Source organism: Rhinopithecus roxellana, chromosome 5 (assembly GCF_007565055.1).
Source record: "Rhinopithecus roxellana isolate Shanxi Qingling chromosome 5, ASM756505v1, whole genome shotgun sequence".
Lineage (NCBI taxonomy): Eukaryota > Metazoa > Chordata > Mammalia > Primates > Cercopithecidae > Rhinopithecus > Rhinopithecus roxellana.
The window spans coordinates 77,918,893-77,935,980 of record NC_044553.1 but is presented as its reverse complement, the minus strand read 5'-3'; the positions used below and the strand labels follow the sequence as shown (position 1 = coordinate 77,935,980).

General features: G+C 54.1%; 2 protein-coding genes across 5 annotated transcripts in view; one reads left to right on the top strand and one right to left on the bottom strand.

Moving 5' to 3' along the window:
- The window catches only part of LOC104672245 (cholesterol side-chain cleavage enzyme, mitochondrial), a 30,634-nt gene extending 25,249 nt beyond the window's left edge, over positions 1–5,385 (top strand). Inside the window, exons 4-8 of one of the 2 annotated variants that reach the window (XM_010375991.2) lie at positions 72–232; positions 3,422–3,588; positions 3,848–3,926; positions 4,365–4,562; positions 5,028–5,385. In XM_010375991.2, the coding sequence (XP_010374293.1) occupies positions 72–232; positions 3,422–3,588; positions 3,848–3,926; positions 4,365–4,562; positions 5,028–5,159 (737 nt within the window). In that variant the 3' untranslated portion in view covers positions 5,160–5,385. The remainder of the gene's footprint in view (positions 1–71; positions 233–3,421; positions 3,589–3,847; positions 3,927–4,364; positions 4,563–5,027) is intronic. The other variant, XM_010375990.2, reaches the window with a different exon arrangement.
- A 1,615-nt stretch (positions 5,386–7,000) lies between these two features.
- The window catches only part of CCDC33 (coiled-coil domain containing 33), a 100,858-nt gene continuing 90,770 nt past the window's right edge, over positions 7,001–17,088 (bottom strand). The window contains exons 12-19 of one of the 3 annotated variants that reach the window (XM_010375992.2): positions 12,364–12,529; positions 11,968–12,056; positions 11,609–11,740; positions 11,425–11,518; positions 9,900–10,066; positions 8,799–8,885; positions 8,061–8,174; positions 7,001–7,220 (exon numbers count right to left, since the gene is read on the bottom strand). In XM_010375992.2, the coding sequence (XP_010374294.2) occupies positions 7,092–7,220; positions 8,061–8,174; positions 8,799–8,885; positions 9,900–10,066; positions 11,425–11,518; positions 11,609–11,740; positions 11,968–12,056; positions 12,364–12,529 (978 nt within the window). In that variant the 3' untranslated portion in view covers positions 7,001–7,091. Of the gene's footprint in view, positions 8,175–8,798; positions 8,886–9,422; positions 9,525–9,899; positions 10,067–11,424; positions 11,519–11,608; positions 11,741–11,967; positions 12,057–12,363; positions 12,530–17,088 lie in introns of all 3 variants that reach the window. The other 2 variants (XM_010375993.2, XM_010375994.2) reach the window with 2 other exon arrangements.

The following is a 17,088-nucleotide window of genomic DNA, read 5'->3' as shown; positions in this document are numbered from 1 at the left end:
ATCACAGACTGCCCTCCTTCCCGGCCGCCTGCAGGGAACCTCACTCTTTTTTCTTTCCTCCTGCCCCACAGCTGACATATACACCGAGAACTTCCACTGGGAATTGAGACAGAAAGGAAATGTTCACCATGATTACCGTGGCATCCTCTACAGACTCCTGGGAGACAGCAAGATGTCCTTCGAGGACATCAAGGCCAATGTCACAGAGATGCTGGCAGGAGGGGTGGACACGGTAAGGTGGCTGTAGGGGCAGCACCTTGTTCCCCTTTGTGCCCACGTGCCCCTTCCCCACCAGGCCCCTCGTTGTCTGAAACCCTGTTGTTCAAGGTGTTCCTACTCATGTAGGATATGTCTTCCTCCTTGCCTCCATTTCCAAAGCGCTAATCTCCTAGGGTGGTGAGGTCACAGTCAAGTCACCCTGGGTATGATTTGAGACTGATCAGCCATTTTTCTTTGCCTGTGAGAGAGGAGTGGCTGGACATGGTGGCGAGGTCCAGGCTCCACGTGGAGTCTCCACAGGAGGAGGTCCCCTCTGGAGGCTAGCTCTGTCAGAGCCCTGCTGATGGAGGACAATGTCCCCAGCTCCTGGTGGAGAACACACTTGCTCAAATCCGGGGAAGCAGGCAGGAGCCCGGAAACATTGGGAGGCCGGGGCATTTGCTGTGGGCTCTGCCGTCCAGGATCTTCTTGTTGTCCTTCCTCCTTCCCGGCCCAGCCCTCAGTACCCTACGGTACCCCCAACGCCCAGAGGCATCCCTTGTGCTCTTTCCATAGCAGCATGGCACCCTAGAAACTTCTTTTTCCGGATATTAAGAATGATCAGTCCTGGCTGGGTGCAGTGGCTCAAGCCTGTAATCCCAGCACTTTGGGAGGCTGAGGTGGGCGGATCATGAGGTCAGAAGTTCGAGACCAGCCTGGCCAACATAGTGAAACCCCATCTCTACTAAAAATACAAAAAATTAGCTGGGCCTGGTGGTGGGCACCTGTAATCCCAGCTACTCAGGAGGCTGAGGCAGGAGAATCGCTTGAACCCGGGAGGCAGAAATTGTGGTGAGCCGAGATCGCGCCACTGCACTCCAGCCCAGGCGATAGTGCGAGACTCCATCTCAAAAAGAATACAGGAGACCTCAGATGTCCTCGCATGGCTCTGAGGGGAGGGGTGTACTGGTTTGCTAGGGTAACAAAATCCCATTGGCTGGGAGATTTAAACAACAGCCATTTATTTTCTCACAGTTCTGGAGGCTGGAAGTTCAAGGTCAAGGTGTTGGCAGGCTTGGTGCATTCTAAGGCCTTTCTCTTTGGCTTGTAGATGGCCGTCTTCTCCCTCTGTCTCGCATGGGCTTCCCTCTGTGTCTGTGTCAGAATTGTCTCTCCTCATGAGGACACTAATCAGAACTGGATTAAGATCCTCCTCAAGGACTTCATTTTACTTTAAAATCTTTAAAGGTTCTATCTCCAAATATAGTCACATTCTGAAGTTCTGAGGGTTAGGTCTTCAGCAGATGAATTTTGGGACGGGGTATACAGCTCAGCCTATAACAGGGAGGCAGCAATGTGAATGGAAGAATAGCATACTGCAGTGACAGAGGCAAGCACCCGCCACTGACAAAGCTGAGAGGCGGGGAGTGGCTAACGTGGCCGTGAAGGACACAGAGGAGCTAAAATTCAATGGGCGTGTCTTGCAGGCTGTTGCCAGGAGGAGAGAGAAGGAATAGCATTTCAGGACTAGGGAGAAGCACATGTCAAGCCCCCGGGGTGAATCACTTTCGTTCCCAGGTATTATATCTGTGTTACACTCTGATGAAGGAGTATTAGTTCCTGAGACAGGCTGCAGATGGGGCCTTTGAGCATACCTTAAACATAGTTCATTGTCTATTATGTAGAAGAGATCTTCAAAAATCACTCACCGGCACCAAAGAAACAATGACCGTGAGGTAATATTTATCAAGCATAAACTATGGCAGGCAGGGATCCTAAGCTGTTTACATATGTTACCTCGTTTCATACTCACAGACAACACTCTAAGGTATGTTACCATCATCCCCCTTTTTCAGATGCGGAAACTGGAGCACAGAGAGGTTAAATAACTTAGTCAAGGTCACACAGCTAGTAACATAGTTAACTAACTTATTAAATCCCAAGTACCTCCCTATGGCAGGCCTTGGCAGTACTGAGATGAATACACACATTCGATTAGAGTCTTGCAGAGGGAGCACATCTTTGCTTCTTAGGTGGGGAAGGGAATTCCAGGAAGAGAATCTAGCATGGGGAAGACTTCTGGGCTTCAGGGGCTGTGTGCCACTCCATGTAGCTGGAGCATTAGGTGGATGTTGGAGAGAGAGGTGGGGAGTAGGGGATGGGGGAGCAGCAGGCAGGTGTTGAGGGGCCCTGTGGCTCAGACCTGAGCCTCTGCGTTTCATCTGGAGGCTCTGGGGAACCAGGCAAGGATTTTAAGCTGAGAAGGGCTGTGTGTTGTTTCAGTTTCCGCATCTGAAAAAGGGAGATGATGGTAACATACCTTAGAGTGTTGTTTCTGAGTATTAAACGGGGTAACATATGTAAACAGCTTAGGACCCTGCCTGCCATATAATATGTGCTTAAGAAATGTTACCTCACATCTTGTCATTGTTGCCCCTGCCAGGAGAAGGGGGGAGGGTGTCTAAGTCTGTTGGACAAAAATATGATCCTTGGTAAGATAATGTGTCAGCAACCCATGTCCTAGTCCCCAGCAGGGAGGGCTGCTCCAGGCTGGAGTCCCAAATGGGCCTGGTTTGTCATCACTGAGGAATCTGGGACTGTGGGGTTTGACAAGGGTCATTCAGATATCTGGTGAAGGGCTAGTGGTCACAGCCTGTGTCTTATGTTGAGATTAGCTAATTAATTTCAACACACAGCACACACTAATTGCAACACTGATAGGAAACATCCGGTCCGGTTTCAGCCTCTTTGAGACTTACTTGAAGCCATGCTGCTATAGGTGAATGCTAAGGTTTTAGGAAGTTCTATTGGGAAGAGGGGTGGTTGTTTAACAAGGCATTTCAAAAGGAATGGCAGTCAGTCTGTGGTGCAATCATTACAGAAGGATTTGGCCTCTAAGGGCCTCTGGAATTCTTTGGAAGAAGGCACTGGCTGTGTAGTTGACACTCTACTCGCTGGGGCTCATGGTGACATGAGGGATGAGGGCCGGGATAAGTGCTGCCCTGAACATTCCTGCCTGGCCAGCAAGAAAGGCTTCTTGGACATTTGCCTTTTAGACAATGGAATGTGTTTTGCTTTTGCAGAGGATTTTCTTGGAGACAGGGATGGGGATGGGGGGAGAAAGAGGTTCTTGGAAATGAAAATTTAGCATGGGGTCAAGGACCTCAAGGGGCCCTGGAATGACAGGCCCTCCTGGTCTTCTGTATGCCCTACTCCCCACCAGACGTCCATGACCCTGCAGTGGCACTTGTACGAGATGGCACGCAACCTGAAGGTGCAGGATATGCTGCGGGCAGAGGTCTTGGCTGCGCGGCGCCAGGCCCAGGGAGACATGGCCACAATGCTGCAGCTGGTCCCCCTCCTCAAAGCCAGCATCAAGGAGACACTGAGGCAAGCCCACATCCACCCATGCCGCCCCAACTCTAATCCCTGGGCAGGGGGAAAGGGTTACGAGGATGGGCTGGTGGAGGAGGTTGGAAGCAAGAAGTGAAAAGTCTGGAGGAGAAAGAAATAGAGCCAGGGCCCTACCCCCAGATCCTCCCAGGCTGCTGCTGCTGGGGCTGAGATGCCACACATCTCAGGATGTGGGGCTCTGGAGGCTGTGTCTAGCCTTTGGGTCCATTAGCTTCTGAGTGCCCTCCTTCCGCAGACTTCACCCCATCTCCGTGACCCTGCAGAGATATCTCGTAAATGACTTGGTTCTTCGAGGGTACATGATTCCTGCCAAGGTAGGTGCAGCCAGCAGGCTGCAGGCTCTGCCAGTCAGAGAGGGCTGGGACAGGCTGGAACTGTAGATAGAGGGTGGTGCTGGGGCCCTGGTGGGGCCCTTGATGGCAGCAGTCCAAGTCCGAGTGAAGGGCAGAGGTGGTGGGCATGGTGGGTGGTGACCTCTAGGATGTTATTGGAACCCATAATTAGGAGGGAGACTTCATGGTTTGCCTGGGTCTGAGGAAAGGGTGGGACAATCACCCTAGCCTTGTGTCTTCAGCCATCCCCATTTGGTGGGTAAGGATCACAGAGGGGCGAATGTACTGCTCTGGAGAGCCAGGCAGCCATGCTGGGGAGTAGGAGTGGTGGTGAGAGGGCAGGGGACTGGGGAAGGGGGCTTTTTGCTCAGGGCTGTGGGGAGGTGGGGCTTACTCAGACCTCTGATCACCTTGCCCCAGACACTGGTGCAGGTGGCCATCTATGCTCTGGGCCGAGAGCCCACCTTCTTCTTCGACCCGGAAAATTTTGACCCAACCCGATGGCTGAGCAAAGACAAGAACGTTACCTACTTCCGGAACTTGGGCTTTGGCTGGGGTGTGCGGCAGTGTCTGGGACGTCGGATCGCCGAGCTAGAGATGACCATCTTCCTCATCAATGTGAGTCAAGCTGGGGACATCTAGGCACCCTGGGCTGGCCCTGGCCCTAATGAGGGCACCAACCTTCCTCCTCCCATCTCTGTCCAGAGCCCAAGGAGGTCAGGGCTGGGCACATCTACCTCCAGTTACTTGCTTTCGCTCTCTCCCACAATTCCCTGCTGCCCCTGCTTTCAGGTTCAGCCACTCATCACCCACTGATGCCCTGGCCATCCATTCTGCATGGTGGTGATGGGATGGGATAGGGCAGAGGTTTGTAGACGAGTTAAGGTCTAGGCCTAAATCAAGGGAATGCAGCACTAAGGGTGCATTATCAGGCACTGTCCAGGGTTACACCAGGAGCTGGTAGTTGACTCCTTGGAACTCCTCAAATCACACTCCCCAGTCACTGCCTATGGGTGAATGGGCCTGGCTAGGGAGACAGATCCTCCACTGCCCTCTCCTAAACCTACCATCTGCCTTTCTCAGATGCTGGAGAACTTCAGAGTTGAAATCCAACATCTCAGCGATGTGGGCACCACATTCAACCTCATCCTGATGCCTGAAAAGCCCATCTCCTTCACCTTCTGGCCCTTTAACCAGGAAGCAACCCAGGAGTGATCAGAGAGGATGGCCTGCAGCCACATGGGAGGAAGGCCCAGTGGGTGGGGTCCATGGGGGCTCTACATCTTCAGTCCTCTGTCCCCAGCCCTGCCCCTTTCTGCCCAGCCTGCTGAGCAGGTAGAATGGGTTCTCAGTGGTCACCTTCCTCAGGTCAGCTGGGTCACTCCTCTTCACCCACTCCATGGAGACAATAAACAGCTGAACCATGTGGTGTCTTGCATTCCACCAGACTCATTAGGTGTTCATCACTCCCGTGGAGATGCTCCCTGGGTTAAAGCAGGATCTGGGGCATGCTCGGGAGACCACAGGCAGCCACACTTGAAGCCACCTCTGCTGGGACCCCCCCACCCATGGCAGCTCAGGAGCCAGCAGAATCAACTCCAGGCTCCCTGGGGCAAGGGGTGAGGCAGAGTGGGGCAGAGGAGGGGAGGCAACTGTCACTGTGCCAGGAGCTATAGAAGCGTCAGGCAGAGGGGCAAAGGAGAACTGGGGAGTTCTGTGGAGAGAATGGGGTGGCCCCAAGAAGTGTGGGCCAGTATTGCCTTTCTGAGTGGACCTGTCCCACAGGGGTAAGGCTTGCACAGGGCTCTGCTTGGGTGAACCCTGGGTGAGAGTTCCCTGTGGGGCATGAGGACGTCCTGCCAAGGCCCAGCCAGAGTCCTGGGCATGGCTAAGGCCAAGACCTGTGGGTGAGAACCCCTGTTACTGAAGGGTTGGTGTGAGGTGGCTGACAGGGGATGAGAGGCCAGCCTGCTTCCTCTACCCTTCCTGGGCCTCCTCTGGGCTTGCTCCAGGCCTCATGTTCTTGCTCTGGGGGCTTGTGCCCCCTCGTCCAAGGGCGGGAGATGGGGAGACTATTCTGCAGCAGAGCCGCTGGTTTGTTATTTGGACTGAATGACACTGGTCTTGATTTCCGCCCCCTAATCCCTTGGGGTCTCACATCTCCTGACCTGATTCCTCTTGGCCCTTGGCTATCCAAGTCTCAGTCCTGCACGCAGGTGCGGGAGCTAGTCCAGCGGAGGTCAGTGGTCCAGCTGGTCTGGCCTCTCCTACCCGAAGCTGCGGGATCTGGATCCACTCTTGGAGCCCCTCTGCTTTCCCCATCACACAATCCTTTTCCCTGTTGTCTTTGTGTCTCCTTTCTGTGTCTTTTTTCTTCTTTGGTCCTGAGTCAGCTTTGACTCAGAAATGTTATAGCTGGAAAGAGTCTTACAGCCAAAGCGGTCAAGCTGTGCATGGAATAGATGGGGAAACTGAAGCCCAGAGAGGTTGCTTGGGTCCCTTGAAGTCACACAGCATGCTTGCCCCCAGAACCCGGGTCTCTTGACTCCCAGTGGGTGCCTCCTTCCCCTGGCTTAATCTGCTCTCCTGCCCCTGGCTACATTTGGACACATCATTGCCACTCAGCCTAGTGGCTTAATGGAGTATTCCACAATGATACGTGACTGCCACAGGAAGGCTTCAAGTCTTCAAGTCTTTCCCTTTCCAAGAGACAGACAAACCAAACTTGAAAGAAGGAACGTCAGACACGATAGATGTTTTGGGGCAGATGAAAACGACAACCCTCCCTCATATCTCCCAACAGAACTGGTCTCTGGTGGCCTTACTTCTTCTTGGGGTCTGGAAAGGGCCCGTCTCCCTGGCCCCTGCTTTGGAAGGCCTCTTCTCTCCACCCTCCTGGGTCCACTATGACCCTTGGCTTTCCAAAGATGCTGGCTCCTGGGGCAGGCGAGAGGCTGTAAGGCTGCAGCAGAAGGCCCAGGCCCAGGCCCAGAGTGAGGTCTAGGAGGAGGAAGCAGGGCCCCCAGGCTGCCCTGCTCCAGGAAAGAGGCAAATGCTCACAGAGCTACAACATTTAATAAAGTCATTTTTAGGTGGCGGGGATGAGACTCCTTCCCAGCACACAGGGAAGGAGGCCTGCTCTGGGGCTCAGGTCTGCTGAGAGTTAATGGTCTCCTTCTGGGGGTTCGAGGGCTTGTTGAGCTTAGTGTCTGAGCTGGACAGCAGAGGCTCCAGATTTGAGGGCTGCTTGAGGTCCATGAAGTGGGTGAGGGCACTCTGTGGTGTGCAAAGTGGGGCACATGAGTACCCCCCATTCCCAGGGGGCGACCTGCTCAAGGGCATATTGCCTGATAAACTAGGCCTCCGAGTATCCAGAACCCAGTGGGCCATGACCTCTCAAAGATTTCTAAACTCATTTTGCCACAGCAGGTGACACCTAATTTCTCCAGGAGTCCCCAGGGCTCAGGTGAGTGTGCAAAGGTTGCCTTTGTTCCTTGGCTGTTCCCTCATCCCTTCCAGGCCTTTCCCAGGAGCCGCTGCTGAGCCTCTGGCCATGGGCAAAGCATAAATCGCTCAGGAGCAGGAGAAGTCAGGGTCTTTGCTTTGCGGGGCTGGGCGGTCCCAGGGTTGAACTTGAGGGGCAGTTGTGAGCAGGCCTGTTTGTTCTTGGGAAGTTGGCAAAATGGAGCCTACATCGTGGCTATCTAAGAAGGGTGTGCTAATTTAAGAATCTTATGCTCTATGGAGTCAGGGGTGTGGGGCCACAAGCTACTCTGCCCACGAGTGTAGCCAGTCCTAAAGCACACTCAGTGTCAGGGCATCCCGGAGATGCCTGCATGGCCCCCTCATCCACAGTCATCTCCTTGAGTTTCACAGCACCCCGTGGGGGAAGGGGTAGTCTTGGCAGGGGTTTTCTGTTCCCCTCAGACAGGTGGAGGAATTAAGACCGAGCCTTCGGTTGGTAATGGAGCAGGAATGGGAGCTTAGGACTCCTGACTCCCAGCCCTGGAGTTGGCCCCACGATGGCTTTTCTCAGGGCCCAGTGACTTTGGGGGTGAGGTGGCTTCCTGATCCACCACCTGAACCCCCAGAAGCTACTCCAGGGGGGTCACTCACGGGCTGTTCTATGATGATGGAGTTCGAGGGGTGCCTGAAACCTTTTTCTTGCTCCTGCAGCCGCGTGGCCAGATCCTGCTTCTCTCGTCCCCAGCGTCGAGCTGAGTCCTCTAACTGCAAACACAGAGGGGGACAATTGGAAGACCATAGGCAGCAGGGCTAATCCCTGATGGCCAGGACAATCAGGGCCCGAGCCTGCTGTCCAGGCAGAAAGCAAAGCTCTGGGCCATGTGGTCTTAACACCTTCCCGAGACCTCAGGGGTGACGGGATGAGGGTGAGGGGGCCAAACAGGCAGGCAGCCTGACCAAGACACAGATGAACATTTCAACAATATACTGAGCCCTGATCCTGAGTCCACACTGATCCCTGATTCTGGTCATAGACAGAGCCTGACCTTGGTCACACACTGAGCCCTGACTCTGGTCACAGACAGAACCCTAACCCTGGTTGTACACTGAACCCTGACCCTGGTTGCACACTGAACCCTGACCCTGGTTGCACACTGAACCCTGATCCTGGTTGTACACTGAGCCCTGACCCTGGTTGTATACTGAGCCCTGACCCTGGTTGTATACTGAGCCCTGACCCTGGTTGCACACTGAACCCTGACCCTAGCTGCACACTAAGCCTTGATCCTGGTCATAGATTGAGCCTAGACCCTGCTCACACGCTGAGCCCTGGTTACAGGCTGTGTGGTGAGCCCAGTCCAGCCTCATCAACTCCTGCATCTCACCTACCTGGCTTTCCAGGGACAGGATCCGGCTCTGAGCCCGTTCCAGCTTGGCCAGGAGGTTGAACTTCTCTGAAGTACCAGAGAGGAGATCCTGTGGGCAAAGCACAAACTCACATTTGGCCCAAGCTGGGGGCTGTGGCAGTGTGAACTCGGGAAACCGTACAGTATTGAGGAAGAAACCACTCAGGCCTGAGCTCAGACTGAGCTCTCAAGGCACAGCGTCAGACCTGGGCCAAACCCTCTTCTGGAAATTCAGAACAGGGTCTGGCATGTGCTTTTTTCACAGCTGTTTCCCACACAGATTTTGGGAATATGAAGTTTTGACACAACATTTTTTTTAATGTAAAATGCATTAGGGAGCCCGCTATAATTAATGCACTGGGAGTCTTTGAGTGAAGTGAAGAAGCTGTGAAGCGGTTGACCTCATCACTCACGCTTTTCCTGGATGTCCATGTGTCAGGTGTGCTTTCAACAGAACTCACCTCCAGCAAGTCCTGTGCCCCCGCCCTGCCCAATCTTCTGTGATTCCAAGTGTTCTGCTTTGGGGTTTATGTAAAGCAAGGGTGCCCTGAAGCAGCCTCAGAGGTGGAGCAGGGCCTGGGCATTTCTGGGCCCTGGGGCCACCCACCTGTGCAGGCAGGGTCTCTGTGCACTCTGAGTGGCCTGAGCCATGCATCTCTTGCAGCCTCTCTGCCAAGTCTCCTCCTGCTCCCAACTCCCTGGGGTCCACCTGGGATGGAAAAGGGCTCTCCAAGGCTGCACCAAGACCAGGTAATGCTCCAGAAGGGAGTTTTGAGAGGCCTGTGTAGGGTCCAGGTGGAGGCCAGCCAGGTGACAGAGGGGTCAGGGTTCAGGGGCCAAGGGTCAACAAGGGGCTTGCTTTCTCCTGGGATGCTAGATGAGGTTAAAGGTGAGGTGTTTGGGTACACACATTCCCCAGGAGAAAAAGACCAAGGCCTGAGAGCTAATTCCAGGAGCCTCCAGGCAGACTGGAGACCCTGGGAAGCCTAGCTCTTGGTCTTGATCTTCAACTTGGGTTGTACCATGGGTAGTTTCCAGGCACCCAGTGACCGGCACAGGCAGGCCCAGGTCAAGGGCCTCTTACCGGCAGGGCCTGTTGCTGCAGAATGATGGGGGCTGGTTGGTGGCAGTTCTTATCCAGCTCCATCCGCAGCTTCACGTTTTCTGCCAGCAGCACTGAGTAAAGTTCAACTGGCAGGTTCTCTCGAGTAGAACCCAAGGGAAGGCCAGAGGCTGAGAGCACAGGGAAGCCTAGAGACATGGCCACAGATGTTGGTGAGATGGGCTCTCCTGCCTCCCATATCCCTGTCCTGATCTGCCCCAGCCTTTTGCTTCACTCCTCCCCTCTGCTCCCAACCCTTCAATGGTTCCCTACGGCCAGTGGGATCAGGTGCACACAGGCTGTCCTTCTAGGCTCTCTCAAACCTGACCCCAACGTTCTCTCTAACTCGTTTGTCTTTGGTGTATTTTAGCTCCTCACCTCTCTCTCTTCCTTCTCCATTCCTGGAATTCTTCTTACTCCCTGGGCCTTTGATCTGGCTGTTTTCCCTCCCTAGGTTGCCTTCTCAGTCTCATCCAGACTCCTGGATGAACTCAGGCTTCCTGAAAGGCCAGTCCAGCTTTCATTGCTTTCTAAAGGCCCCTAGAAACCACCCTCCTGCCCCTGAAACCCTCAGCAGTGAAGACTAAGCACAGGGCTTGGCACACAGGGGCCCTGGGTGAGGTTGCACAGGCAGGCTCAGGGAAATCCCTTGCTTTGGGCTGGCCTGATATGGTGTTACCCGGTCCTTTCTGCTTATCAGAGGCTGATTGGCAGTTTTAGGTGGCTTTTGGTTAATATCAATGGGGAAGAAAACCCCCAAATCATTTATTTATTATTTATTTTGAGACGGAGTCTCCCTCTGTCACCCAGGCTAGAGTACAGTGGCACAATCTTGGCTCACTGCAATCTCTGCCTCCCGGGCTCAAGTGATTCTCCTGCCTCAGCCTCCCAAGTAGCTGGGATTATAGGTGCCCATCACCATGCCCGGCTAATTTTTGTATTTTTAGTAGAGGTGGGGTTTCACCGTGTTGGCCAGGCTGGTCTCGAACTCCTGACCTCAAGTGATCTGCCCACCTCGGCCTCCCAAAGTGCTGGGATTATAGGCATGAACCATCACGACTGGTCTCAAATCATTGATTTAATCAAAATATTTTTGTTTGTTTGCTTTGCAGAGGCAGAATCTTTGGAGATATGGGGAAAGAATTCTACGGATCCTGGGGTTAGGAGCTAGGAAGCGTTGCCCCTTCTTCTGGGGAAGGCTCTCTCTGCTGTGCTAGTCTGCAGGGCTCTCCTCTGGAGGTCCAGCGTCTTTCTAGCCTGGTTCACACTACAACCCGATTGTGTTCTGAGGGGCTTCCAGGGAAGGAGGGAGCTCAGGGGATCTCTGGATGAGGAGCCTGAATGAGGAAGGGAGCAATGCAATCCTGGGTCTCCCAGGCCCACAGACATAGCTGAGTGCAGAGGACCTCTTCACAGGTTCTCCTGAAGCTGAGAGGCTCCAGGAAGGCAGGGCCTCCAGGTGTGGGGCAGAAACTGGGGAGTTGATCACATCAGGGTGTGGACCCACCTGTGTAGGGCTTTCCCTGCTGCCTGTTCAGAGGAGGGGGCTTGCTCCTGTCCTGTAGCTTGTCCTCCAGCACCCGCTCCATCTTCTCGATCACCTGGAGAGCAGAGCAGAGGCTGGGCTGGCCCAGGGGCTCCCTACTCTGCCATCATCAGTGGGCCCCAGGGACAGCCCCTCTGCCACCTGCCTTCTCCTGGTGCTGGACGGTCTCCTCCAGCGCCTTCATCTTCTGCAGCTTGCCCTGGTACTGCTTCAGCAGAGCAGCCTGTGGCTGCTGGGCCTGATACAGAAGAAGCAGCTCCTTCTCTCGATCATTCTTCTGTGAGATGGGGGAGGAGAGAAGGGGAGAGAATGGGTGCCTGGGAGTCCACCTTGGCCTGACGGTCCACCTCGGCACCTCTGCTGAGTCCTCCACTGGGCTGGTCCCCTTTCTTCTTTGCCTCCATTCCCTCTGTGCCTATTCTCCCTTCTCCTCTCCAGACTCTTCTCACCCAGATGCTCCCCACCATAGCTCCCTCCCCTCTGCCCCCACAAGCCCCAGCTCACTCGAATCAGCTCATTCTGCAAATGCTGCACCCTGTCCCTCAGTATCTTCATATCCAGCTCACTCAGCAGCAGTTTCTGCTTCATGGACACTGTTAGGTGGGTTGGGGAGCTGGCTCAGGGAGGACGCCTCTCCCAGCTCAAGTCAGCATGGTCAGTAGCAGGAAGGCAGATACCCTTGGCCCCAGGGCTTGGGACAGGACCGGATTCTCTGTTTCCCATCCCTGAGGGGACCCAGCTGGGCAGGGACTGTGTGAGTGTCTGTGGGCGAGGGGCTCCTATTTGCCAGAGTCCAGCTGCATGCACATCTGGGAAAAGCACCCCGCCACCCTGTTGCACAACCTGGAGCCTGGGCCCAGGCAGAAGCCCGGGTGCCCTTGGGGGCCTGCACATCCTCACCCATGTTCTGGGCCTCACTGGCTTTGCCCTGCTCCTCTTCCTCCTCCTGCTGGGCCAGGCGACTCCTCAGTATGCGGTTCTCTCCTTCCAGGATGCTGGCCTGTCTCTGCAGAGACAGGATGTCCTCTGCCATTTTCTGCATGGCCCGCCGGTAGTTGTTCATCTCCTGTGGATCCCAGAGCCCAGAGCTGAGCCCACTGTCCCATAGCAACCCTGGTCCCATATCCACATCCACATCCACACTTGAAAGTCAGTGGGCCCCCCTCAAGGCCAGTGAGCACTAGGAGTCCCAAGCCATGGCCCTAAGTATTAGCAGCTCCCTGGAGGGGTGGTTATGACTTGATCCTCACCCATCCTGGCCATATGAGGGCAGCCACACTAATGTGCTCTCCCCGGGGCCACATCACATCCTGTGATACCAACTCAGGGGGAAACCTCGGGCGCGGACACAGGGGAAGAGGCCTATGGGCAATGGAGACTTGAGAAGATCCAGGGCCAGGTTTGCAGGGTCTGGCTCAATCATAGCCATTTCTTCACCTTTTCCTCTTCCTTTCCCCTCTTCTAATTCCTCTCATTCCTCACATCACTGAGAATGCAGGCAAGAACCTCTCAAAAATCCCACTGGATGACACTCAGTAGTCAGATAACCCAAGGTCATCCTGGGAGACCCAGGTTAGCACTCAGGGTGGAGGCTGGGATCCAGCTATAGGATGCGGGGCATGAGGTGGGGGTTAGGGGCCTGGAGTCAGCCATGAGGTCAGGAACAACAGCAATCCTAATGTCTGATGCTCATTGAGCATTCACTGTGTCCCAGGCCTTCTTCTAAGCTTTTTATGTGCCCTCCCTCAGTCCTCTCATACGTGGATAGGTACTATTATCCCTGTTCTACCAAAGCAGAAACCAAGGCTCAGAGAGGCGAGTAACTTGCTCAGTTACAAAACTGAGTGATAGAGCCAGGGTCTGAAATCCAGGCCTACAGGGACTTGAGCCTGTGTTCTGAAGAACCATGCAATCCCGCCATGAGGCCTCCACACATGGACACTTCACAGTATGCTGCAAAAAGGAACACAGTATGCTACACAGCAGCCTACAAAAAGTAGGCTACAAAAAGAAACTACCAGTGCAATCCCCAATTGAGAGAAAAATTCATGCCTGCCCATGTACATATATATATATACAGGAAAATTAATAGGCTATATTTATATACATTTGTTTTATAAGCAGAAATTCCCTACTGTTATTTATAAAGTTTCATAAAGAGAGTTTCTTAAATCTGAACAGCTCAAAATAGAAAAGGATCTTGCAGTGGCACCATCATAGCTCACTGCAACTTTGATGTGAAACCAGAGAGATCTGGATGGAGGAACAGCAGGTGGGAGCTGGGATAGAGGAGGAAATGGGTGTGGGGAAGTGAGTTTGCTCCTGAGTTTGCTGAGCCCTGGTGGCTGTGGGCTTCCTGAAGCTGTGGGAGGCTGTGTACATACGGGTGGGGACTCACGCCTCCAGGAAGCAGAGCTTGGCCCCTAGCTCCCACCTGGGCCTCATGCTGACTGCGGATATGGCCCGCCTTCTCAGCCACTGCCTCCCACCTGCTGCATGGCAGGCCATGGCTTCTAGAGCAGGGCTCTCCTGGCAGCAGGGGCCCACCAGACACCACTTGTCACCTGCCACTGTCTAGCCTTCTGGCTGGGCTCCCTGTAATTGCACCAGTGCCAGGTCCATCTCCCCAGCACTTGCCCCTATTGAGTTCCAGGTCTTGGCTCCTCCAGATCTGCCCATCTGGTGTCCTCAGACAGCATTGTTAATGCAGAGACTCTGTCTAGAGACCACACACATACAGGGCTTTGCAGTCAGGCCCAGATCAGCAGGCCAGATTGGCCACTCACATGCAGTGTGAGCTCAGCCAGGCCCCTTCACCTTTCTGAGCCTCAGAGTCCTCATGCAGAGATACCTGGTATTGCTGTGAGGCTCAGAGTTGGTGTGTGAAGCCCCTGCCAAGGCAGGTATAATTTGGAGGCCGCTGCTTTCTTCCACACCCATTCTATTCTAATCACTGCTTTAATCAACAGGTCAGACCCCTTCCTCTTCCTCCTTGCGGCCCCCAGAGCTCCCAGCCCCCTCCTTTGCTGTGCTCTAAATCTTTAATTTATGGCAGCCCATTACTGACGAGGGACTAACGACCAAAAGAAGCACATGATATTTTGGCAAAGGAAATTTGGCCCCTTCTTTCTTTGCCCAGCCCGGTTCAAGATCTTAGCATGTCTGCCCTGGACAGTTACAGCAGTATCCAAATGGGTTTTCTTGGCTTCCAGGGAAACATGCACACACACCCAGGAAAATGTGTGCAGGGATGCTCACTGCAGCACAGCGTGTGGTCTTATATGAGGGCATGCTCAGTCTCTGGATCACAGGCTGTGGTCACAAAGGATGGCCTAGATTTTATTGTACTGACACACAGAGATGGCCACGCTCTATTGTGAAAGGAAAGTGCAGTGTGGCAAATGAATATGATCCTGTCCATAACTGGGTTGTGTGCGTGCTCGTGGGGTGAGTCTTGTGGGAAGGGGCTGCCAGCTCTTCAGCTCACCCCATGGGTCCGATCACCCCCTCTTCTGATTCAGAGGGTGATCTTTTCTAAGACCCTCCTGTTCTCCAACTCAGCTTTTTTGGAGCATGAGCAGAGCTCTGTTATTTTTATTTTTATTTTGTGATGGAGTCTCACTCCATCACCCAGGCTATGGTGCAGTGGCACAATCTCGGCTCACTGCAACCTCTGCCTCCCAAGCTTAAGCCATTCTCTGGCCTCAGCCTCCCAAGTAACTGGGACTACAGGCGTTCACCACCATGCCCAGCTAATTTTTGTCTTTTTAGTAGAGATGGGGTTTCACTATGTTGGCCAGGCTAGTCTTGAACTCCTGACCTCAGGTAATCTGCCCACCTCAGTCTCCCAAAGTGCTGGGATTACAGGCACGAGCCACCGTTCCTGGCCCAGAGCTCTGTTACTAACACCTTACCCTGACAGATAAAGAAAGCTGGGGCCGGGAGCCAGGAAGGAGATGGAGGGAGAGCATGGCTTCTGGTGAGGCTGCGTCCCTGTCTCAGATGGTCCCTGCTGGACTCCACTCCTCGGAGACTAGTCCTGTAGGCCTCCCCGATCCAGCCTGGCTGCTCTCTGAGAGAGAGGGCTACCCCAGGGTATGGAGAGGGATCTCAGCCCTTACCCCTCAGTCTCTATCCTCTCTTTCCTCTACATCTGTGGGAACCTGAAGGACCTATTTTCTCTCCTCGGCTTCCCCAACCCGCACAGCAGGGACCTTGAGCAGTTGGGAGGACACTGCCTGCAGATGAGTGGCCCTGACCGCTCCCCACAGCCTGGAGCTGGACCTCCCCAACCCCCAGGGCCATGCTCTGCGTCACAGCCCAGCCTTGAGAACAGGAAGGACAGCATGGCCCAGATTCCTGTTGTGGTCCTGCTGCCTCCCTTGATCCAGTCCCTCCCCTCCAGCCCCCTCCCCACTTTCCAGCCTGTGGGGGAGGGTCAGGCACCAGTCACTTCCCTGTCTTGTCTCTGGGCCGAGCCTCCTCTAGAAGGACTGACTCCAAAGCCATTGTGCCTGACCCTAGTGCCCACTGCATTCTCCTTACTCACTGACACTGCCCTTTCCCCAACCGAGACCCAGCTCTCGGGTTTGAACTGCCCCACTGCCACTAAGCGCTGGTGGCCTTTGCTGCACCGACACCTTCGCTTTGGCTGTGGAAGGGCAGCTGTTCTCTGAGCCTCAGTATCCTCATCCATGGAATGGGAAAATCATCCCACCTCAAGGGGGGTTGCTGTGGAGTGAGAGGCGGCATGAAGAGTGCCAGCCCAGGCTCTGGCACCCAGCGTGCCTGGCAACAGCATCTCCCTTTCCTCCACCACCTTCTGAGTGCTATCTTGTTTTCCAAGATGGAGTCTCACTCTGTCACCCAGGCTGGAGTGCAGTGGCATGATCATAGCTCACTGCAACCTCGAACTTCCGGGCTCAAGTGGTCCTCCTGACTCAGCCTCCCAAGTAGCTGGGGCTACAGGTGTGTGCCACCATGCCTAGCTAATTTTTAAATTTTTTGTAAAGATGGGGCCTTGCTATGTTGCCCAGGCTGGTCTTGAACTCCTGGCCTCAAGTGATCCTCCTACCTTGGCCTCCCAAAGTGCTGGGATTATAGGCATGAGCCACTCTGCCTGCCCCCACATTTTTAATGGTTCTTATTATAACCCTGGGCAGTGGGCACAGAAGATATGATGATGTGACTACTTCCATTTTATAGAAACTGAGAACCAGTTTCCATGAAGGAGGAGGAGTGGTGATTGTCTTTGTTTTTAAGCCAGGAGTGGGGAGAAGGAGCTGGTTTAGGGAGGGTGTGTTGGGGGTAAGGTATCTGCAGGGCCTTGAGTGCAGGAAGCCTAAAGGGTTAATGCTTAACCCTTACCCACCCCTGCCCTCCCACCAAAATAAGAAGTGCTTCTGGCAGAATCTGAGGCACTGCATCCCATGACACCTGTGGCTACTTAGGGTCCAAATAAACTCATTGTAAAACAGGGAAGCTGAGATTGGAAGTAGTGTTCCCAAGGTCATAGAGACTCAGTGTAAAGGCTACATTGGAAGCAGCAGTCACCAGCAATTGCTGAAGGCCATGTCCACACTGGGGCCATGGAACCCAGACCAGCCCAGACCATCCCTGCCTGCG